Source organism: Hippichthys cyanospilos, chromosome 10, assembly GCF_059441005.1.
Source record: "Hippichthys cyanospilos isolate Australia breed blue-spotted pipefish chromosome 10, RoL_Hcya_1.0, whole genome shotgun sequence".
Classification (NCBI taxonomy): Eukaryota; Metazoa; Chordata; class Actinopteri; order Syngnathiformes; family Syngnathidae; genus Hippichthys; species Hippichthys cyanospilos.
Window position 1 is genome coordinate 544,669 of NC_142378.1, and position 21,152 is coordinate 565,820.

The following is a 21,152-nucleotide window of genomic DNA, read 5'->3' on the forward strand; positions in this document are numbered from 1 at the left end:
CACACACCAAAATTACTGACACGTTGAGTCAAAAGACACACAATACAAATGTTACCCTGATTGCATGTCAAAATATGAACAAAATGAAGTGGACATTTTTAGTCCATTTTAATCAAACCAGGAAATTTACAAGTCTATTCGTGCATATTCCCTAACGTTTTGTGATTCGTATGTTCACGAATCACTGCAACAATTCCACTTCCTGAACCCGTGCTGATTCAGGAAGTGGTTTGACTGTTGACGCAATTTATGATCATATATGTAGAGTAAAGAATTTTGCACACGTCATCAATTTGCCCATAACCAAAACACATGTTTCCCTCCATGGAGCCTGCTGAAAAACTCAGCTTTGCAGAAGAGGAAGCAGCTAAAGTTCTCCATCGACAACAAATTACATACGAAGATGTGCACATAATTTTACACTCAAAACCAGATTTCACTGGATTAAAAGCCCAAAAATTCTAATGATTGTAGTTGGCCATATGAACATGATTTTTGCTATACTTAGGCAGGGATGATTTTAAGTCTAAAAAGTAACCACCATGGCGTTTTAAGCAATCTGATGCTTCCACATGTATTTGGACAGCGCCAAACAGCAGATCATGGTCACTGCCAGGGTCACGCCGCACACGGGCCTCACCAGAGAACCGTCACCAACTGGTAAACGCAAGGTCTTGCTGGCAGGACTCTGTTAAAAAAAAAAAAAAAAAAAAGTCAAATTAAGATTTTTTTTCACTTCAACATTAAAAATGTATTGATATAAGCCTCATATTATAAAATAAAAGCCTTATATTATACTATTTCCACACATTTCTGTCCATTTTTTTCACTTTTAACATTACAAATTTACTCCTATGAATTTTAATTCTATGACTACATCCTACCTTGTAGTAAAAAAACCCCAAAAAAAACGTAATTCTCTTTATATATATACGGCTGTGTTTTCACAAACTTGGGTAATGTTTCAACAGTGGTATCATGAAATCTGAAAGTGAATCACCTGCTTATGTTGCACTTGAATCCACTGACACATGCTCGTATTGTCAGCTTTGCAGGGAGCTTTCCTCACTGTTTGTAGCCCCAAATCATCCAACTGTAAACCTTAGAAAGAAAAGAGCGTTAGAAGTCAACATTTGATGGATGGCTCTTTTTGAGCAAATACGACGACTTACATTTCTCTGGGAGCAATAGCAGCTTCGGGGGTTCTATGGTGACGGATTGAAAAGTTTCCCCGCCAAAGGACGGCTGATGATAGCGGCCGTGGATGGGGATGCTCACTTTTAGCACGCCGGGGCTCAGCTCACTGAAGGCGGGGTAAATGTAGGTGAGAAATCCGGTAGTCTTGTGTGCAGGCACCTCCAGGTCGATGGCGGAATCCACTAAGATCTGACAAAGACACATACATAAACAAGTACAAACACACAGTATGACACAAATGACAGAAATTAGTCCAATGGAATGTGCAACATTGTGCAATATAGTTACTTTTTAGCCAAAAGGTAAAGACAATTGGTAAGACAAACAGTGACTGCTCTGTTTGTACTTACCTGCCAATTAACTGCATCGCTGAGAAAAGCAAGCTGGTAGGGGTCCACATAGACCCCACTGGGCCATGTGTGGAGCAGTACAACTCGGACGTCCCTGAATGCACCAGGCTGGAAGTCAACTGTCGTCTCTACCTCCCTAAAACAAACATGGCACAATCACTATAAAGCAAATCAAGATTACCGAGGAGGCGTTAGTGTTCTCCACTGCCAAGCCTCAAGAGAAGATACACATTAATACCTGTGAAAACCTTTGTTCTTGATCGCCAGTGAAACTGTAGTTGACTGGAGCCACTGCTTGAAAGCAGCACAACTGTTCTCGCCTACCGAAAAATGAAAGACACAGCGGGTGATATTTATTAGCATTAATTTCCCAAGGTTTATAACGAGGCTTGAAATTAGCAGGCATGAGAACATTTCTTACCCTTCACAGTCAAATAACAACATGTTAATAAAATTGTTAAAAGAGATGGATAGAAACATGCAAAATGCATTAAATACTTTTGTGAAGTCAATAATTTTATATTTTGAGCCACGACTGTCAGAAAGCTTCTTTAATCTGTTTACGGAAGTGTACACCGAATGAGTTCTTTTTTTAAAATCATGGGGGTATGGTAGCGCCTTACTAAAAATATTTTTAAAAGATAATCAAATTTTAGAAAATCAACACTGTGTCGGTTCGTTTAAATTGTTGCTTGTGATCAAGACAACATAATAAAACATACTAGGATTAAGTGTGAACGTAAAACATTTTCCCATTTGTCGTTTTTGTTACATTAAAGTCAGGCAGAGTCTGGCCAGACGAGATGGGTCCTAATCCTAGTGGCTGTTGCTATGACACTTCGACTGAGATCTCGCAACTAATCAAAATATCTTAATTTTGTTTACCTAGACACATCAAACGCAAAACATTTTTTTTTATGTAAATGGAGTGACGTTTTTAGGTACTCCGATCAACACTGACCAAACATGCGCTTTGAGGCGAAGCGTTGCGGGGTGTGCTTCAGCCCTCCGTCCATCGTGTTGATTTATGAAAACACGGAGACCAACAAAGTGCGTAAACGAATCATTCCCGTGCGGAGCTTCTCGCAACGCTCCGGTAAGTTCAATTATTAATTACCAGCTTTAATATTTTGCGTGAGAAAAAAAATCACACGTCGAACCACCTAACATACGCATAAAGGCGGGCCTTCTGCCAAATATATATATATATATATATATATATATATATATATATATATATATATATATATATATATATATATATATATATATATATATATATATATATATATATATATTCTGCTTGTCACTATAGTTGACATAAAAATCTGTATTTTAGCTTCATTCTACAATAGAACACAAACAATAGAACCCAACTAGAACTACAATAGAACCCAAAGATAACGTTCAACAAGTAATTTAGCCGTGAAAATAGGATAAATATATTCATTTCCTCTTTTGTCTTGCAGATTATAGCCTGGCCGCCGAAAGGCTGAAAAACCACCCCCGGCACAAAGATTATTTGCAAGGGGTTACTCAGAGCCAGCTGGAGAGGCTGCACATCATCCTACGTGATCACCTGCAAGGAATCAGTTTAGAGCATAGCCTGGCCTCACTGCAGGTGGACCCGGATGAGGACCTCAATAAACTAGACAAAAATGTTCTGGCTCGCAAGAAGAGCCACATGGACGAGCTATTTGAGAAGAATCGAAAGCATCGAGAAGACCCCGATTTTGTTTACGACCTGGAGGTAGACTTTGGCAAGGCCGCCGATGAGAACTGCAGCTGGGATGAAGAATCTGATGATTTCAAAATGTAGTCAAAAAAAGGTGAATTTACACGATGACAGACAACGGATGAATAATAGAAGATATTTATTTGATATATAAAATTTTGAATATACAAAATACATTGCCTTTGGCTCTATCTGTGGCTTACATGACTTATGTTCACAGTCCACCATGAGAGAAGACACTTAAAGCTGATTAAACACTTTGTTAATGGACAAAAGCCCCACAAAAATTGACAAACCGATAACTGATATTTTTCCCCCAAATAATCTGAACTTTGAAATGAGATTCCATAATATAACCTTTGCGGTGTTAAACCTCTAAAAGGGGAACACTTGTCAAAAGTGCTTTTAATACCACTGACCACCCCACAATACATTCAACAAGGTCTCTTTTTTTTATTCATTTTTGTAAAAAAAAATGACGAGGAAGGTCACGTTTTACGAGTTTGGTTTGAGCAGGTCTGATCTTGTTTAACATCAGTGCTGGAGGTAGTAGGTCAACGAAATATCGGACACTTTTCTGTTCACCGCCACAATTCTCAGTAAGGACGTTAAAAAAAAAAAATACAAAGAAGCTTATTTCTCAGCAGGCTTTTATAAAATATATCTCTCATAAATTCTCCTTTCAAGTATCCAAAATATGTTAGAAGCGAAATAGACTGTCCAATATTTGGAAGAGACGCATTTGCTTTCACTTGGGGGTGTTTGACTTGATAATCCTGTTCTACGACCCCGAAGGCAGGAAAAGGCTGGCTGTTATGAGGACCATCTTACAAATCATCCCCAGTGTGCACAAATGCCAAGTGAATTTGAAACCTATGATCGTGTTAGAGTGGAACTTGGGGTATAACGGTACATGCATTCATTTTTGGATTAGTGATGTTGCACTTTGCTAAAATGAAAACAAATGACTAATGTTGCACTTCTACAAAGCAGACCAAATTCTGACGTCGGACCTTCCTAAAAGGACGAAAAACTGTACATGTTGCACTTTCCCAAATAGAAGACGCATTTCCAACATTGCACTTCTTACAAAGAAAATTACCGTGCGGATATTTCACTTTTCAAAAAGAAAACCACCTTTTGATTTTCAATTTTCCAAAAAGGTTTCCACTTTCCATTTTAAGAAAAGCTAAAGCTTGTGCACTTGCCCAAAAAGACCAAAGTTACTTTTTGAAACTTCCTAAAAAGAAGTAAAATGATACTGTACTTTCTACAATGCAGACTGCTGCAACTTGGCACTGCCCCCCCCAAAAAAAAAAAGATGGACTATCCCAAAAAGAAGACAGACTACTGATGTTGAACTTTCCAAATAAGAACAAAAAATCACTGCTGTTTCACTTTTTCCAATTCAAGAAAAGCTAAGCGTGTGGCACTTTCCTATAAAGACAATCATGCTGTAATTTAACAAAAGAATGCTGCAATTATCCTTAAAAATAAGACAAAACACTAATGTACTTGCTACAAAGTAGAATTAACTCAAGATGCTGGACTTTACCAAAAAGACCAACAATATATAATAAAAACACAATATGGTGTGGTTGCACTGTCCTAAAGCAGAAAAAAAATATCTTCTCATGTTGCAATTTCCCAAAAAGAAGACAAACTAAACATTTAACTTTCCTAAAAAGGAAAACAAAATCACTGCTTTCACATTCTAATATAATTCAGAATAGTCTTGGGGCGTCTCCCCCAAAAAGGCAAACATGTTGGCATTAACTAATATAATAGTTATTGATAAAATAATAAATGTTGCTGCTGCACTTGCATGTGCTATTTGTAAGTTTAGAAACCATTCAAAGCATTTTCATTCCTTTGCTGAACTCAGTGTGAACCAAATGGTGACCTTGAGTCCGAGATCCATTCAAACTTTTTTTTTTTTTGCTGTACCGTTACACCCCTCAACACCCTATTCCAAAACTCCACATGGTCTTTTTAAGCAAGCTTCTACGAAGAGGAGCAAAAATATATATGTATATTACCACACTACTTTGCTAGCGCAATATAACAGATGTCTTCTTATTTTTTCTTCTTGTCTTGAGTGCATCGCGGACAAAACCTGAGAGGGAAGCAACAGTTTTGAGTATCAAAAAAGGAGGTGAACGCGATTATCGCTTGCTCACCATTTTCCTTTGGGCTTTGTGGCCAGGTCCACGCAGGCGAAGTGAAACCACTCGATGGGACACTGACAAGTAAGAGAAACGATCGAAAAAATAAATTGCACCAGGCTCTACATTACTTCTCCAGTTCATCCAAAAGCTGAATATCTCAAACTTTTTGAGCCGTGTACAGTAAGGAGGAAACCAACCCAGGAATTTTCTATGCTATGTTTCCTTTGTGCATTTATCAGTCTAAACACTACACTTGGTTTAGTATTTCATATGTTGAATATGAATTAAGCGGCAAAATCGTTCAGTTTGTATCCATCTTCGGGGGGGGGGGGTCCATTTTGCCACTCACTGTCCGAAAAGAACGACATCACAGATGCTCAGGTAAATTGAGCTGCGATTGGCTTATAAATGTCACATGAACAAACTCAGAAATTTGCAGCGCTTTAAACGGTCAACAGCAAATGGCAAAATGGGTAAAAGCAGGTGGATTTTGCCACCTGATTGATATTCCACAAACAAGATGAATCTGAATGAGTGGGGCTTCAGAAAACGTTTGGGTGGACTTTTCCGTTAAACGTATCGTCACGCGAGAGCTTACGTCAGGGTTGTCACAGCCAATCATCTCTCCATACGACACCTGGTGACACAGACAGTAGGTGGGCTCGTTGGGGTCCACCGGCATGTCCAGCACGTCCGACGGTTGCATGGGCAGGAGGGCGTCGCTCAAGTCCGGGCTGCGAGTCGGACATTTTGTGTCATCGGAACAAAAAATTCACAAGTGTCGAAAAAAATGTGTATTAACTCATTAAGTCCTAGCCTTGTTAATCCTAACGCTTGAAACGATATATAAACGAGTACCTGGGATGTAATGTCTAGACTCTTAAAAATACATGAATAACTACAAAAATACATGAATAAATCTTTGGGATTGAACGAGTGCCAGCCCAGTTAAAAGCTGTGTTGTAAGTGTGGAAACACTGCCATCTAATGGTCACAGTTAGCGCTACAGCCTTATATTACGTAAACATTAGCCAAGGGTGTCAGCTCTTCTCCATCGATAAAAATGTATGTGACCAGAATTGTATTATTTATTATAGTTATTACTGTTTTAAAAGACGAGAATTCTCGTTCGTGGCACTGAATGACTTAATAAAGTTTGACTGACTTAGATTATCAACAAAACAACCTCTTTAGGGCCGCTCCATCTAGTGGATGCTTAACGCAACCCCAGCCACTACTGTAGGCTTCTATTCTATGTGCCTTATAATGCACTGCACCCAATAAATGAAAACAGATTCAAAATAGGTAATTGATTGAAGGTACACCTTATAGTGCGGGAAATACAGTACAGATGGTTGTGCAGAAAGAAATTGACCTACCTGTTTTTCATCTTTTTCTTTTTAGGAGAGTCCTCATCGGAACCTTTTCTTCCTCGCCCCCGAGAGCCACGCTTCTCTCGGAGGCCGCGGGATTCAGTTTCTGTCGGCAAAAATAATAAGGATTTGATATAATGCGTGATCCCCCTCCCCCAAAAAAGAGGCTTCGCCAGGACTACTGACTTTTCGACGCTCTTCCATCTGCGCTTTCGTAGCCGCTCACTTCCAGTTTCTCCTTCAGCTCATTCTCAAAACGCGCCAGGTCGGCGTCCAGCCGTCGTATGTGTTTGTCCACCTGCGTCACCAAAGAAAACACAAGAATTTTTGCCTGCGTGCTTGGTTTTGTTTCAACGCTTGCTAATCAAACCGCAGTGATGTTGATTTGGCTCAAGTCAGTGGTTTTCAAACTTTTTACGTGAAATATCCAGGGCACCAACCATCTCATAGGTCTGCATGGCAAGCTGCACTTTGTCATCGCTGAACTCTTTGCACTTGCTATAGGCGTTCTGGATCCTCTGCAGATGCTCCACCCGTTGCTCTGACGCCATGTTTTTCACCTTGGCTATGTACTCCTCAGCCAACTTGTCGATCTCTACCTTCTTTTCTGTGAGCACGCCACATTAAATGATTTTTGCATCATGCAAACAACCATATTTAGCAAAGCATGCATTCATTTTTTTGTGTTAAGGTTATGAGGTTATCCTATTCATTTGTGTCCTCTGTTGTGTGCATTTTGTCTCTGCAAGACACTAGTTAATGACATCCCACCCAAACACTTTAGGAAAAATTGGAAATTCCAGGATGTCCTTTACAAAACAATCTAGGATTTAATAGGGTATTTCCAATGAATCAAAATTTGTTGAACAAAAAACAAAGTCCGCTACAAATATATAGGTTGTGTCTTGGGGGAAATTAGTTGTGGTGAGCTTTTGCGGGCCACCAAAAAAAAAAAAGGTCACTCTGACACATCAGTGTTTTGAATGATCACCTTCAGTCCTGTTGTCCAAGTCTCGCATCAGTGTGAAGTTTCTCTGCAGTTCGCACGGAAGATTTTCAATACCTAAACGTAGATGACAAATGAACAATTACATGTTGCATCTTGTACTGTACATTAAAAAGTGATTGTAATGCATCATATTGACATATTGTATGTTTTACTATAAGGTCTTAATATTTTTCTGCGCTAGACTATCATGGAGAAATTCCTTGTTTTTGTATTATGATTTTTACTTTGCTTCCTATTTATCACATACAAATGCAGTACCACAAAGATTATTTAATGCATGATGTATTTATTATATAATTACAATACAGCTGAATTGGTCGATATTGACACCCATTTCAAACATTTCTTTATTAAGTCAAATTGTGTAAATATGCTATACAGTACACATCTCAACCGCAGATTCGCTTCCCGGGAGTTCTCGATTTGCAAGATCTGCCTGGCGCGTAAATGGTTACTTAAAAAAGGCGGCTGCCATAACCAACAGGTTGCAAAAACATGGCGTGCTTCTGTGTTAAACGTGATTTAACAAATATACTTTCTATAAGCCCCTTGTCCAAATAAACACTTTAAACGCGTCACTGTTCATTTGACGTCGGCGTAGCTTACTCACTACACATGTTATTAACTTAGAGAGGCGGAAGGCGAGGATGCTAAGTGCTAAACTAGCTCGAAGGCTGACAGAAACTTGCTGACAGTTTACGACCCAAAACGAGTGTAAGTCATTGCATTTCCTATAAATAAGGTAGAAACGGTCAAAGTACTCGTTTTACACTGCGCAACGTTTGTCAGTTCAAATACTCACTGTCCAGATAATGTTCCAAATATATTGCCGTCGCCATTTCGGATTAGTTATGTGTGATGGGTTTGCATGTGACGTCACGGCGTTAGTGCTGCCAAACGGTGGGTCGGAGCAGTCAAGCAGCGTTTGTTTTGCGACACAATATCGCCCGCCGATTCAGGGCGCGCTGAAACACATGGTATTTGCGACAAAATAAGCTTTAAAAAAATTCAACCTGCTCTTTCCTCACATGCAATAAAGTAAAAGATGCACTATAATACTCATATAGTGTGTTATATATTCAACAAATAAGAAAATACAATAACAACTGCTATTGAGCAGGATGATAGAGGCCACGTGACCACCGTAAGAAAAATGATGCATAAACGAGGACACCCTTCTTTTTGCTAGCACTTTCCAAAACTGTCAGCTGATGCTTACGTCATCGAAAATTAATCCTTCCTGTTGTGAATATTTCACTCGTAATCGGGCAGTAAACGCGCTCATTCAAGCGGCCTTTGAAGATTTAACGCAACAATTCTTAAAATAACCTGACTGACGTTTATCGTCGGGAGGAGGCCATCTTTTATTTATTTATTTATCTATTTTTAGGAAACATCGCACTTCCGCATTTAGGTTTCAAGTTGAAGCCTCCATAACATTCCCACAACGACAACAAATCAGGCAAGTGTGACTTTTTCTACAAAAATACTCAAAAAATTGAACACCACGGACATAGTCCGATGGATTAAACTCTTATTTGTGGATAGGGTCAAACAAACGTGAATTAATATTGCTGTTGCCGTCAAGGATGCATAACACAATATTTGTAGCCGGCTATGGAGAAAAAGGATCATGTGTCAAAAAAAGAAAAGAAAATGTAGTTATTCATATATTGCTATCTACACTTAAGTTCCGTCAGAATAGCATACAGTATTTGGAGGCTGCTCAAATATTGATTAAGTTACAGCAATCTGGATGATGCGTATTTGAAACTCACACCTTTGAGAAAAACACAAAGTTTTGGTGCACACGTTTTTCTATGTTCCACAGCACCTAGCACTTAAGGAAAAGGATATTGATCTCACACTTTCAAGAACTGATGATATTTTTAAGCCTTTATTTAACCAGGACGATATCCATTGAGATTTACTTTAATTCTCTTTTGCAAGGATGTGCTGGAGAAGAATTGACAGAAAGCAGACTTGAATTCAATTAAAGTTCAGAAGGGCGAGAAAGAGGAAAGTAAATATTCGAAAAACTAATAATGACATTGCAATTGATAACAATACCAGTCATGACCACAGCAATAACAGTTGCAATAACAGTCGTCCATTAATTGCATATATCACTGGAAAGTACATTTCAATAGAAGGTAAAGACATCATCTGAGATTTTAAGTCTTCAAAAGCTTGCATTTAAAAGGAAATTTTACTTCTCAACAGTTGAAATTGGGCAAAAAATGTGATTATGGCCGCAACCTCAATACAACTTTGAATATTTCGTGAGGATAAGGAGAAATCTCAAAATAGATTTTTTTTGACCACGCAATATCAATATTTGTCAATCACACAAAACTTTATATGATGACATGTGGACCCATTTGCCAGAGCAGATATATTACAACTATAACATACACCTTGTTGTTTGAAGCCATTACAGATGAAAAAGGAGAAATTGCAAGTTTCCTTTTGCCATTTGACCAGAGGGGTCATGATCACAGCATACGTGACATCATACCTCTGCTACGATTGGTTCAAAAATCTTGGCGTTTCTACTCATGATCTATAACAACTCGCAGAACAAATTTGAATTAGCAGAGTACACATGAGATGTTGTGGGAAGGCCGCAGTGGTCATAAGGTTTTGTTTGGACACACCACACCCACCGTCACGTCCACAATGATTTGAGTCAAAACGTTTCGTAACCTTTATAAAACACACAGCATTCTATTTAAGAAGATCTTGGCTCTGCGTGCCACCGGCATAAACGGATGACCAAAGAGATGGTAGTTACAGGAGATGGCTCATCAATCAATCAATCAATCAATCAATCAATCAATCAATCAATCAATCAAATTTTATTTATATAGCCCTAAATCACCGAAGTCTCAAAGGGCTTCACAGAATGAAAAGAGGTCATACAGAGACATCTTTTCAATGTAAGGTACACAACAGCATCCCCTGTCAAAGCTCCCAGAAGGGGAAGGAAAAACTCAAAAACCCCAATTTGGGGAAAATCAGAAACCTCCAGAAGGGACCACAGGTGGGAGGAGCCCCCTTCCAGGCCCACAGGTTGAAGTGGATGCTGCATGTACCGAACACAGAAACAATATAAATTACAGAAAACATATTGTGCTATATAGTGCAGTGATGTCTTGACAGCAGGCAAAGCCATTGGGCAGGAACCATCCCGCATTCCAGCCAGGTGGACCGCAGACGGCTAGACTCCTAACCCGTGATGGTCGACCAGCGCAGGACCCAATGGAGGCGGTCAAGTCAACCCTCACCATCTAGCTAGCCCCCTCTCCCGGCCGGAAGAGGGGGGCAGGAAAAAAGAAGAAGGCTGCAGACAGGCTAATTTAACTAAATGCTTTTGAGTATAGATGTGTTTTTAGTCGGGATTTAAAGATTTCTACCGAGGTGGCTGCGCGAACTTCCATAGGTAGGGCATTCCATAGTACTGGCGCGCGAATGGAAAATGCCCTTGATCCCGCAGACTTCTTTTTAGTCTTTCCTTCTTCTCATCTTCCCACTGATTAAGCAAAATCGGACAATTTATCTGGATGGACTGTGTGTGTGTGTGTGTGTGTTTTAGGTGCTTGCAACATGGCTATGGTGAAGAGTGGCTGGCTTCACAGGCAAAGTAAGTATCATTTGCACAACATTTAACTTGCACCTTCATAACCCGCCGGAGTACAAATGTGGATTATAAAGACTATGCAGATCACACGTCCCCAAATGACACCACTTTAATTCAGGTGTTAAATGACTGTCTAAAATGACTGTCTAAAACTAAAAAACCGGATATGCACAAATATCGTTTAACTAAACTAAAACTAAGATTTTATTTCTTTCTTTTTGGCAAGAGAACTCGGACAGATTCCTTGTGTTTATTTTAACGCGTCAGCTTGACCTCAACAGGCACCATACTGCGGCGCTGGAAGAGGAACTGGTTCGACCTTTGGTCCGACGGACGCCTGATCTTCTACAATGACCAGCAGCGGCGGGACATGGAGGACGACATCCACATGAGGGTGGACTGCATCAACATTCGCGATTCTGCTGCGTGTCAAGGTGTCCTTTTATTCGACACCTGACTGTCACCACATTGTTTTATTCGCTTTGTGACGTCTTTCTTTTCTCATGCGGCAGAGTTAAACCCGCCGGACGGGAAGACGCACGATGCTTTACTGCAGATTGTGTGCAGGGATGGACGGGTCATCAGCCTGTGTGCAGACAGTGCGGATGATGCCTTGTAAGACCCCTTTTAACTCATTCAGCGCATTTATTGGCATCTCAAATAAAACAGCTAGCATTAAATTCATACAAAAAATGAACAATTCATAAAAACGCACACATCGGTGTAAACAACAAGAAGATATACAGAATGTTTCATTCCAGCCATTAAAAAAGAGAACTGGCAAGCCAGTTTGGGTTATAGTTCATGTTTTTTTTTCTCCCCAAAAGCTTTTCTCTGCTCATCCCCATTAGGAAACAAAAAAAACAGAGTTGACTTCAATTTCCGTCGATGGCATTCCTCTGTAGGATTTCCGTTGGCGTCCTTTTACGTCAATGGCACCCAAAGTGTTAGTAGAATAGTGTTTAAGCAACAGTTATTTTTGTTTTTAGGAAAGTACAACTAACTAACTACCCATAACTCACGATTGGTCTGAAAATGGCCGCCTCTTTTTCATTACAGGGCGTGGACTATGGCACTGCAGGATGCCAGAATTAACACGGTGAGCTTTAGGATTATACTTCATGGGAGTTACATTCCTGGACTAAAAGTGAATAAATACGCGGACACTCAGGAGGATCTAAATTGAAATGACTGAAGCCGCCAGTCCAGACGGTCCAAAGTCTATTTAACTGTCATTCCCGCTCTTATTTATCATCCTTAGATGGTCACGGCTCCTCAGGTGGGATTCACGCCGGAGGTGATGTCCTCTGCTCCGCCGCCATACTCGGAATATGCCCCCCCTCCCCAGGTAAATACGCAATTCAAGTCATTAGATGATCGTAACGTGCGCCAAGGCTTGCGAGAACACTCACGCTCCTTTCCCCCCCCCCGTCAGTACTACATTCAGGGCCAGTACGGAGATTATGTGGCTGCTTCTCCACAAGCCACACAGATCATGTATGCCGCAGACGGGCAGCCCTACGCCGTTGCCTACCCTTACCAATACCAAGGTCATTTTTAGGAATTTTCTTTTTGTGTGCACCAGGGTGCGAGTCGCCAGATTTTGAGAATCTGTCTTGATTCGACACCTTGGCAATGTATTGAGAACATAAAAGATGCATCCGAATTCTTTATGTTGTTGTTTTTGAACAAAATTATGCTAACCTGACACCTTTTATATGGTTAGTGAAGTGATAGCGGCAATCGAGTGCTCCATATAGGCTGGCGTGATTGACCTGAATGACTGCACACGTTAGTGCTGATATTAGCCTGTCACGCTTGCTGTTCCCGCTCATCACTTGTTAACAAATCATGCTGAATCAAATGTGCTGTTTCAGCCGATAAATTTGTCTCAAGGACCATTTATGGGAAGAGATTTAGAGGAAGGGACTCGTGTGCTGCTAAGCACAGTTCAAATTTAAGTAAGAACAAAAACTGTTGATGTCCAAACATGTTTAAAAGTTGGTCATTTCTAATTGAATGTGTTTTATTTTGTCGTCTATGTTGATAAGAAAAAAAATATCACAAAGACTCTATTTGATTCATGTTTTTTTTTTGGCTTATTTGCCCACATAGAAATACATAAAATACAACTACCAGAACGTCCCCCCGCTGGTTGAGTTTACTTCCACTATTTCCAGCTTAGTTGCAATGTTGCATGTTCCCGTAAATCTCTTATATTTATTTTCTTTTGGCGTCAACAACGCACTTTGGATTTCCGCTGTTAATTTGTAGCTCCTATAATTCAAATAATCAAATCATTTTTTCATAACTGCTCAACAATACATTTTTGAGTTTATCCAACGCTGACCTGGTAAAATACCGACACAATAAATACTACTTTCAGATAGAGTAAAACCAAAACCAAAATCTACAGTACATCAAGCCATTGTCTGCCGGCCCAGAAAAAAAGTGACCGTTGACGTCTATAGCCGTCATTGGCAGCGAATGAGTCAATTAATAACCGCGACTGTCGTTTTCACACCCGGTAGGTGGTTACGGCTCACCCGGCGTCAACCACGTGGTGATTCAGGAGCGCCAGCACGACAACGGCGGCGACGTGGCCATGGGCATGCTCGCGGGAGCGGCCACCGGTCTGGCGTTGGGCTCGCTCTTCTCCATCTTCTAAGTGCTTTCTGCATCTTCGTAAAAGAAAATGTAATCCTCTCTACTCCACGGTAATCTGCTTCCTTGACAGTCCTAAAATATTTCATGAACTCTTGCACTTTCTCAGACGTATTGTGTGTGTGTAATATAGTTTTGAAACGATAAATAATTTGTCGTATTTTGAAATAAGGCTTTAACCAAACGTAGTGTGGATAAAGGACAGCGCCGGGATGCGCGTGGATATCATGTTTGCATCACAGCCAGAGGTTCTGGGTTAGAAACACTTCATCATAAAGCACATAGAAAGATTTAAACATTAATCGTATTCCTCATATTGTACTGTTTATTGTCAACGGTTTTGCTATCCCTGGTAGCCCTGGTGGCGTTGCACACATACAAAAAACAAACAAACAAACAAACAAAACATTTTTGGGTTGAACTGTAAATTAATCACGTAATTAATTATACAACATGTAGGGATTTGGGAAGATTCTTTACAAATTATAGGCAAAAAAAAAAGTTGTTTTAACATTGGACAAACGTTGGACACACCTTACTCTTAACTTACCCTTAATTTTAAAAGTCATATGTTTTGTTGTGTTTTGTTTACCATATCAAATGTTTGAGCTAGAACTGTTTATATATATACACATCACATTCCCACTCCTTGTAAATGAGCTTAAATAGTCAATTAGCACAAATTCATTTCATATTTTTAGGTACACCAACAACACTCCTAAATGATGTCCTATGTACATGAGGTCCCATATGACTTTGTACTTTGGTTTGTCGCTACATTTCGGAGGCTGTTTGAGGCGTGAAGAGCGATATTAAATTCTCATTATTTTGTGTCATACTGGCAGCTCCTGTGCGTTGTGTTGCATTTCAAGCATTTTGAGATGATTTTTGTTTTGTATTTTTTGTCTGGGGATCCAGTTACATTTCTGTTCAGTTTTGTTGAGCATATCATTTCAAATCGGTCCAAGTTTAACTCTTGATCTGTTCTTAGTAAAAATGTACTTAATAGCACTAAATGAAGGATGTTAATATTTAAAAGTGACATTGCGCTAAAATGACTAAAATATAAATATTCTTGCTAAGTGTCTGTTTCATCCAAGAGATGTATTTTAACAATTACATGTATTCACAAAATCATAATTCGTGAATGACTTTGTGTTTATTTCAGACCTTTGTTCAGAGAACACAATGCAGGACACAACAAAATTGTCAAACAAAAGAACATTTGGGTGCGTTTTGGGATACCACACACTGATTTTGGCCACCATTTATTGCCAAACAAAAAACAGTCATTGCAGAAAAACAAAAACATCATGCAAGGTCATCAAAACATGAATGGCCCATACTCTTGATCACATCAATAAAAACAGAGGGGAAGCTTGTGTTAAAGATAGCAAGAAAAAAGAATGAGAAAACTATGATTCAAAATGTGCAACATCCTTTTTTTATGTCTGCTTTTTAGCACCAATGATTGGTTCTGACATCCCTAGCTGTACACATTTGGCACAAATGGTAATGATAAATCAAATTGTTTAATTCTCTCTGAATTATTTACATCCAATAACGTGTAGGCTCACATCATCAAAGCCACACTTTTGCTTGTGTTTGAAAAGGCAAATACAGTAAACGGGGTGAAAAAAATCAAGACAAAAAATAGAGGCCGTGATTCAAATTTTTGGCTTTGTGTTATTTGTGCTAGCTAACAACATTTAACATTCAGTCATGACATCACATACGGTACCTTGAGAGACAAGTAGGATTAAATTGTAGCTCTGCCATGCCCCCTAAAACTGCAATGTACTGTATTTTTCAACCAGAAAAATAGCACTATATTATGCTGTTTTACGTATTCAAAAAAATACAGCAATGATAGAATTGACTGTGGTTAAAAAGAAGTAAACACGTTTTCATTCTGTACAACTGTGTTTGCACACTTTGGCCGCCTGAGGGCAGTATAAAGGCCGAATTGTACTTCAGCCAATCACGTTGCAATGAGCCGTGTCGCGTCTGTGAATGAAGTAGAATTCTTCCGAGAAATTAAAGAATATGGTACGTATTGTCTGCCTAGATTGCTGCACTGTTTATTTGCAAACATCCTGATGACTTTATAACAGATGCTAATTATTGCCTGTGTTAGCATTAGTCTTAAGCTAGCGGACCAGGTGCTAATTTAAGTGGTTTGTTTTAAACACGTAACATTCTTGCTTTTATCATTGTTTAGCTTTACGGTGAACACATTTGGAAAGGAGATAAACAGCTCGATGCATCTTTCTTTATTTACTAAACCCATCGGGTGTGTCACTCATACCTCAAGGCACCGCTGTATCGTGTTCTCAAGATTCGACTTTAGTGCAGGCAGACCCCAAGACAGGAACGAGGATCGTCGTCTGTCATCGCGTTCAAGACTTTGGGACGCAGAACCCTTAAGATGCGTTGGCTTTGGGCCAGGTCGGCCGGGAGTTGCTTGTTCTGTAACGCACGGGGGAGGAGAAGAGGAAGTGATGTCGACGTCGCTTCCTGTTTTAGGGACTTTTCAGCTCTTGACCTCGTTGGCGAGCGTGGGGTCGGCGTTCGCTCCGAGAAGAAGCTGAACGCTCCGGATGTTCCCGCCCGCGACGGCAGCGTGAAGGGCCGTAGAGCCGTTCTGTGGACCACGCGTGTCAAACATATGCCGGATGATGTTTACGACCGATCGGGGGCTCAGCTTGCGAAGGTCGCGTGACCCAACAGAAAGCGGGTCAGCCATGATCGGCCCTTAGCTAAATCCTGAGCAATTATGGTCATTTTCAGTTGACAACATGTAGCAAAATGTCTGCCCCCTGAGTTTGATCAAAAAATAAATTATATATATATATATATATATATATATATATATATATATATATATATATATATATATATATATATATATATATATATATATATATGCAAGTTAACCCTTATTTTTACTTGCTATCGACTGAAAAATGAAAAATTGCTACATGAGTGTACCATCCCTTTAAGTCTCTACTGAAGGACCCCACAACTGACATTTTTGTAGACGTCACATGATGTTGGTGTACCTTCAGGAGACCAAGGGAAGGAGAAAACTTGAGGAGCTCCTCGATGACACTGCTGTGTCCCTTCATAGCCGCTTTAAATAACGCAGTGGAGCCGTCCTTGTGACACACGAAGCAAATGAGCATCCAATGCCAAAAGCACACACAAATATATATATACACGTCTATAGCTGTCAAGTCAACGGCAATGGAGTTTTAAAAAAAAATGCGCCTACTTCTCTGTAGGCGTCTCGATCTGCACCCCGCAAGAGGAGCACTCGGACGGCGTCACTGTGCCCCATTTGAGCCGCCATCCACAGGGGTGCGGTGCCGTCCTGCACGACAGATTTGCCGACTAATTCAGAGAGTAAAAGTGAGATAGAGAAGATGTTGGTACCTCTCTTGTTTGGTTCACTTTGGCCCCGCACGCCAACAGCTGACGGATGACGCTCACGTGGCCGCCCTGAGCAGCGAGGAAAAGCGGCGTGGCCCCGTCCTATGACAAAGGAAAACAAAAGCAATTGATAATAAACAAAAAGTCATTCATGTATTATCATTTTGTATATATGTATGTGTGTGTGTGTTATGTTGCCCCCTAGTGGCCAAATCCAGAGTGCTTGCTAAGGATCAGAAATCGTCACAGGAACCAAGATCGTGGCTCACGTTTAGCTGATCGTGAACATTGGCGCCATTTCTCAGCAGCGTCTCGGCCACCTTGGCATGTCCATGCTGGGAGGCGGCGGTAAGAGCAGTGCCTCCTTCCTGCCACGAGACAAAATGTCACCACAGCAATGATGTCGTTTCCACCAATTACACACAGAGGAATACCTTGGTGTGAAATTCCGTGGAGGCCCCGAATTCAAAGAGGAGCTTCACGATGTCATCGTGACCTTGCTGAGAGGCGAAGAACAGAGCAGTAGAACCTGTCTGCAGAGATCCGTAAAAAACATGAATATTCAAAACATACCTACAAAACTCAGTGACCTAACAACACACTGATTTTCCTCCAATGCTTTTGATGGTAGCCTGCGAGAAGAGCCGCCATTTTTTTAAGCCGCAGAGTACATACATCTACCGTAAAAGCACATTTACTGACAGGTGCTACCAGACAGCTTGATGCCGAAGTGCTGCCTCTGTGAGTGAAAATAAAATCGTTTTCTCTTTTTTTTGTGGCCAGAACTTCCACAAGTAGATCCACCAATGACATTAACTCCACTTCATCCGTGTGGGTGTACTAATATGTTTCCATGATACCTCTCTTTGATAGTTGATGTCAGCCCCTTGCATGATGAGTTCTTTAACACACTCCCTGTGGCCGCCATAGGATGCTACCATCAGCGCTGTTGTTCCACACTGAATAATGGGAAGCATCATTGTGATCTCACACACACATATATGTGTATATACAAATCATTAAGTTAACAAACCACAATCTTTTATACAAGATCATATTCCATTTATATTTTAGTGATTGACAAAAGTGCAAATTTTCGAGACGTCTATTTTGGGATTTCTACAAAAAGAACCTCCTCAAGGTCTCAACTTTTATTTCCCAGCCACCAAAACTAATTTGTACATTGTAATGAAATGCAAGAAAGCGAGGGATTAAATGTGCCAAAACTTGAGCGTGTTTTTTTTTTTTTTTTTCCAAAACAAGAGATTTCAACTTGGCAGCATTAACATTTCTGTAATTTCATCAGTGTTTGATCTATTTCTCTGTCCTGTATACAATTCTAAAGTAAATTAAATGTAGAATTAGAACATATAAATATCTCAGTTTCATTTTCGGAGACACATGCATGATTTTGTGAAACCACTTCACACGTATAAATGTATATATTCTGCACACTGTGTAATATCCATGTATTGTTATCTTTGCATTCATTCCAAGTACACGTTACATTTGAAAATACTGTTGCTATTCTCAGGGTGTGTTTTGCATCATTCGAGCTCGTACTTTGTCTCTGCAGTCTGCATCCACTCGTCCACTGTTGAGCAGCAGCTGGAGAAGAGCCACGTTCCCCTTGTGGGCAGCCCAGAACACGGCATTGGCCAGCGGCGTGTCCTTCTGGATGACACGCGCAAACAGAAAACGCAATTTGCATGAGATGAGTGGAGAGCCAATTTAGATCTAAAGGCAACATTTGCACACAAGCATGCCCATTCCCAGTGGGATTTGCATCATCGCATGCAAGCAGCCAATCACCTTGGGGAAAACATGATGTGGGAGACGCTATGGGAGGGAGCAACATTATATGCGTTTTTGTTTTTACCTTGAAAGACATCCTGCAGGTTTTCACGCTGTCATGTTTCGTTCTTCTGGTTCATTCTGAGCAGTGATGTGTTGGCGTCCGCGCAACCACAGCAGGCATGCGGCAGCAAGCGTGCCAAGGAGTAAACAAGCGCTCTTCATCCGCAGTGCTGCACACACATACACGGAGCTACACCCTTACGGCCACTGGAGGGCGCTGATGACACATGAAAAATTGCACAGAAATCTCCATTCTATCGGACTGCCTTTCCATTTAAAAAATCCGTTTGAGTGTTTTATTCAAGTACTTTACAGTATAGTGACTTTTTGTCATTATTGTTCAGGAGGGAAATCAGAACCCCTTTTACTGATTCGCTTTTACCACCTTGAACACTATTCTTTTTGTGAAGTACAAAATGACCTTGTAAACATCACGAGCCTATTTGCATTTTCATGCCTTGAATGTTTGCACAAGTTGAAGCCTTGAATAACCATTATCCTTACCTTATTATCATTTTATTTTCGCAAGTCTTGGGACACTGGTCCGGCGTGGGAACTCGGTTATTGTATTTCCTGCAAGGCAAGTAAAAATACGGGTTGGCACGACCACAAAAAAAACTTGAGATATTTGCATCTTTTAGGGAATCTTTTAGGGGAATTCAATTCCATAAAATCCTTTAAAAAATACTTTAAATATAATTACAAAAGAGAACGTAAACATAAAAGCAATTGTCGAAAAATAAAACCCCAAAACAAATCGGTTGTTCCTGCGTGCTTTGACCTGTAGGGGCAGTGTGGTGCCGTGAATGTATGGAGTACAAAGTTAGAATGAGAAAAGAAGACAGATGCTCTTTAACGCTAATTAATGACCTCGTTTTTCACAGCTTGGAAATAATTGATGCTATAGAATCCTGAGATTTGACCCGTGCGTGTGTGATTTCACACTGCTTGTGTGTGAAGGTGAATATCTGTAATTTGAAGGAATATCACTTCTTAAATCGATGCTAATTGGCGATTAGCATATGAATGGGGTCTTACCTTGACTTTAGCATTAGCGCTAACAATGTTTTAAAAACGATGCATAATTTATATTTAAATCTACAACACGTGTAATTCTATAATTGCGTTTTGTTTTTTTACAGTAAATTCGAACTGTGTGTCATTAAAGCACGCTCGGAAACGGCACACCAGAATCATAAAGCGTATGCTTGCCAAGTAAGCAAAAAACGGTGCATTCCTCAAGTCAGGAACCTATCAACTCACTGCACTGCGTTGCGCATGATTTGTTCTTCGAGTTGAACATTTCAAAGGTAGATGCAAGCTAAAATCGAAATCACAATTTCGATGTATCGTTCAAGCCTAGGACGAAGAGGCGGGTGAACTCTGGTGACTCTGCCGCTGAGTTCAAGCAGTATTCTGTTCTTCCCGAATAAGCAACCACACCTCATTGACCCTTGAACCCCAACGGACACCTGTCTGCACTCTACCACCCCTTTCCTTTCCTTCCTCTTTCCCTCATTGTCTGAGCGGGAAAGCTCCACCTGTCGTCGAAAAATGCACAAGTATTTGGTATTCCGGCTTTGGTTGTTGGTATTTTCATTGACATGGATTCAGCCCTCCGCTGCGCATCGGGGACCGCGAGGCGGTAAAAGGCTCTGCGATTCATCCCCGAAGGACCGGACGGGAAGCCTCGTTGCCCAGGTAATGTGGCTTGACTTCATTAGGTA

General features: G+C 40.4%; 6 protein-coding genes across 14 annotated transcripts in view; 3 read left to right on the forward strand and 3 right to left on the reverse strand.

Annotated features, from left to right (window-relative positions):
- Nucleotides 1-93: 93 nt before the first annotated feature.
- On the reverse strand, nt 94-2,126 carry pigx (phosphatidylinositol glycan anchor biosynthesis, class X). The gene is made up of 6 exons (XM_088425976.1): nt 1,969-2,126; nt 1,786-1,867; nt 1,548-1,683; nt 1,173-1,386; nt 1,001-1,101; nt 94-688 (listed from the first exon to the last, which is right to left on the reverse strand). Exons 1-6 carry the CDS (start codon nt 2,036-2,038, stop codon nt 551-553), a joined length of 741 nt encoding a protein of 246 aa, XP_088282102.1. The 5' UTR covers nt 2,039-2,126; the 3' UTR covers nt 94-550.
- Nucleotides 2,127-2,358: 232 nt separating this feature from the next.
- Nucleotides 2,359-7,961, forward strand: cep19 (centrosomal protein 19). The gene is made up of 3 exons (XM_088426198.1): nt 2,359-2,643; nt 3,017-3,376; nt 6,855-7,961. The coding sequence occupies exons 1-2, from the start codon at nt 2,514-2,516 to the stop codon at nt 3,364-3,366; spliced, it is 480 nt and encodes a 159-aa protein (XP_088282324.1). The 5' UTR covers nt 2,359-2,513; the 3' UTR covers nt 3,367-3,376; nt 6,855-7,961.
- ing5a (inhibitor of growth family, member 5a) lies at nt 3,405-8,743 on the reverse strand. The gene is made up of 8 exons (XM_088426197.1): nt 8,635-8,743; nt 7,815-7,886; nt 7,264-7,430; nt 7,010-7,121; nt 6,830-6,929; nt 6,049-6,184; nt 5,463-5,524; nt 3,405-5,398 (listed from the first exon to the last, which is right to left on the reverse strand). Exons 1-8 carry the CDS (start codon nt 8,669-8,671, stop codon nt 5,359-5,361), a joined length of 726 nt encoding a protein of 241 aa, XP_088282323.1. The 5' UTR covers nt 8,672-8,743; the 3' UTR covers nt 3,405-5,358.
- Nucleotides 8,744-9,040: 297 nt separating this feature from the next.
- On the forward strand, nt 9,041-15,276 carry plekhb2 (pleckstrin homology domain containing B2). 2 transcript variants are annotated; one of them, XM_088425540.1, is made up of 8 exons: nt 9,041-9,294; nt 11,428-11,475; nt 11,754-11,906; nt 11,985-12,087; nt 12,532-12,571; nt 12,734-12,820; nt 12,908-13,022; nt 14,004-15,276. In XM_088425540.1, exons 2-8 carry the CDS (start codon nt 11,439-11,441, stop codon nt 14,138-14,140), a joined length of 672 nt encoding a protein of 223 aa, XP_088281666.1. In that variant the 5' UTR covers nt 9,041-9,294; nt 11,428-11,438; the 3' UTR covers nt 14,141-15,276. The 2 variants fall into 2 exon arrangements, with proteins under 2 accessions (XP_088281666.1, XP_088281667.1); XM_088425541.1 differs by lacking the exon at nt 9,041-9,294 and adding an exon at nt 9,372-10,635 and having other exon boundaries at nt 11,353-11,475.
- ankrd29 (ankyrin repeat domain 29) lies at nt 15,277-19,610 on the reverse strand. 3 transcript variants are annotated; one of them, XM_088425538.1, is made up of 10 exons: nt 19,448-19,610; nt 19,132-19,239; nt 18,429-18,527; nt 18,003-18,101; nt 17,838-17,936; nt 17,572-17,670; nt 17,411-17,509; nt 17,199-17,294; nt 16,682-16,780; nt 15,277-16,605 (listed from the first exon to the last, which is right to left on the reverse strand). In XM_088425538.1, exons 1-10 carry the CDS (start codon nt 19,457-19,459, stop codon nt 16,483-16,485), a joined length of 933 nt encoding a protein of 310 aa, XP_088281664.1. In that variant the 5' UTR covers nt 19,460-19,610; the 3' UTR covers nt 15,277-16,482. The 3 variants fall into 3 exon arrangements, with proteins under 3 accessions (XP_088281664.1, XP_088281663.1, XP_088281665.1); XM_088425537.1 differs by having other exon boundaries at nt 19,132-19,242; XM_088425539.1 differs by lacking the exon at nt 16,682-16,780 and having other exon boundaries at nt 19,132-19,242.
- A 694-nt stretch (nt 19,611-20,304) lies between these two features.
- Nucleotides 20,305-21,152, forward strand: part of LOC148416435 (laminin subunit alpha-3-like) — a 33,353-nt gene continuing 32,505 nt past the window's right edge. For all 6 annotated transcript variants that reach the window (XR_015866911.1, XM_088424895.1, XM_088424897.1 and 3 more), the window contains exon 1: nt 20,305-21,126. Coding sequence is in view for 5 of the 6 variants with exons in the window: in XM_088424895.1 (XP_088281021.1) it covers nt 20,980-21,126 (147 nt within the window). In the remaining variant the exon portion in view is untranslated. The remainder of the gene's footprint in view (nt 21,127-21,152) is intronic.

What these genes read in the sequence shown, in the direction of transcription:
- pigx (XM_088425976.1), bottom strand. Translation starts at nt 2,038, where the DNA reads ATGCATTTTGCATGTTTCTATCCATCTCTTTTAACAATTTTATTAACA. An exon ending in GCGATGCAGTTAATTGGCAG is followed by an intron (nt 1,387 to 1,547) that starts GTAAGTACAAAC and finishes TGTCTTTGTCAG; the next exon opens with ATCTTAGTGGATTCCGCCAT. An exon ending in GCTATTGCTCCCAGAGAAAT is followed by an intron (nt 1,102 to 1,172) that starts GTAAGTCGTCGT and finishes TTTCTTTCTAAG; the next exon opens with GTTTACAGTTGGATGATTTG.
- ankrd29 (XM_088425537.1), bottom strand. An exon ending in ATCGAGACGCCTACAGAGAA is followed by an intron (nt 17,295 to 17,410) that starts GTAGGCGCATTT and finishes GTGTGTCACAAG; the next exon opens with GACGGCTCCACTGCGTTATT. An exon ending in CTTCCCTTGGTCTCCTGAAG is followed by an intron (nt 16,781 to 17,198) that starts GTACACCAACAT and finishes CGTGGTCCACAG; the next exon opens with AACGGCTCTACGGCCCTTCA.
- plekhb2 (XM_088425540.1), top strand. Translation starts at nt 11,439, where the DNA reads ATGGCTATGGTGAAGAGTGGCTGGCTTCACAGGCAAA. An exon ending in TGGCTGGCTTCACAGGCAAA is followed by an intron (nt 11,476 to 11,753) that starts GTAAGTATCATT and finishes TGACCTCAACAG; the next exon opens with GCACCATACTGCGGCGCTGG. An exon ending in GACAGTGCGGATGATGCCTT is followed by an intron (nt 12,088 to 12,531) that starts GTAAGACCCCTT and finishes TTTTCATTACAG; the next exon opens with GGCGTGGACTATGGCACTGC.
- cep19 (XM_088426198.1), top strand. Translation starts at nt 2,514, where the DNA reads ATGCGCTTTGAGGCGAAGCGTTGCGGGGTGTGCTTCAGCCCTCCGTCC. An exon ending in GAGCTTCTCGCAACGCTCCG is followed by an intron (nt 2,644 to 3,016) that starts GTAAGTTCAATT and finishes TTTGTCTTGCAG; the next exon opens with ATTATAGCCTGGCCGCCGAA.
- ing5a (XM_088426197.1), bottom strand. Translation starts at nt 8,671, where the DNA reads ATGGCGACGGCAATATATTTGGAACATTATCTGGACA. An exon ending in TTTGGAACATTATCTGGACA is followed by an intron (nt 7,887 to 8,634) that starts GTGAGTATTTGA and finishes ATCTACGTTTAG; the next exon opens with GTATTGAAAATCTTCCGTGC. An exon ending in ACAAAGCCCAAAGGAAAATG is followed by an intron (nt 5,399 to 5,462) that starts GTGAGCAAGCGA and finishes CTTCCCTCTCAG; the next exon opens with GTTTTGTCCGCGATGCACTC.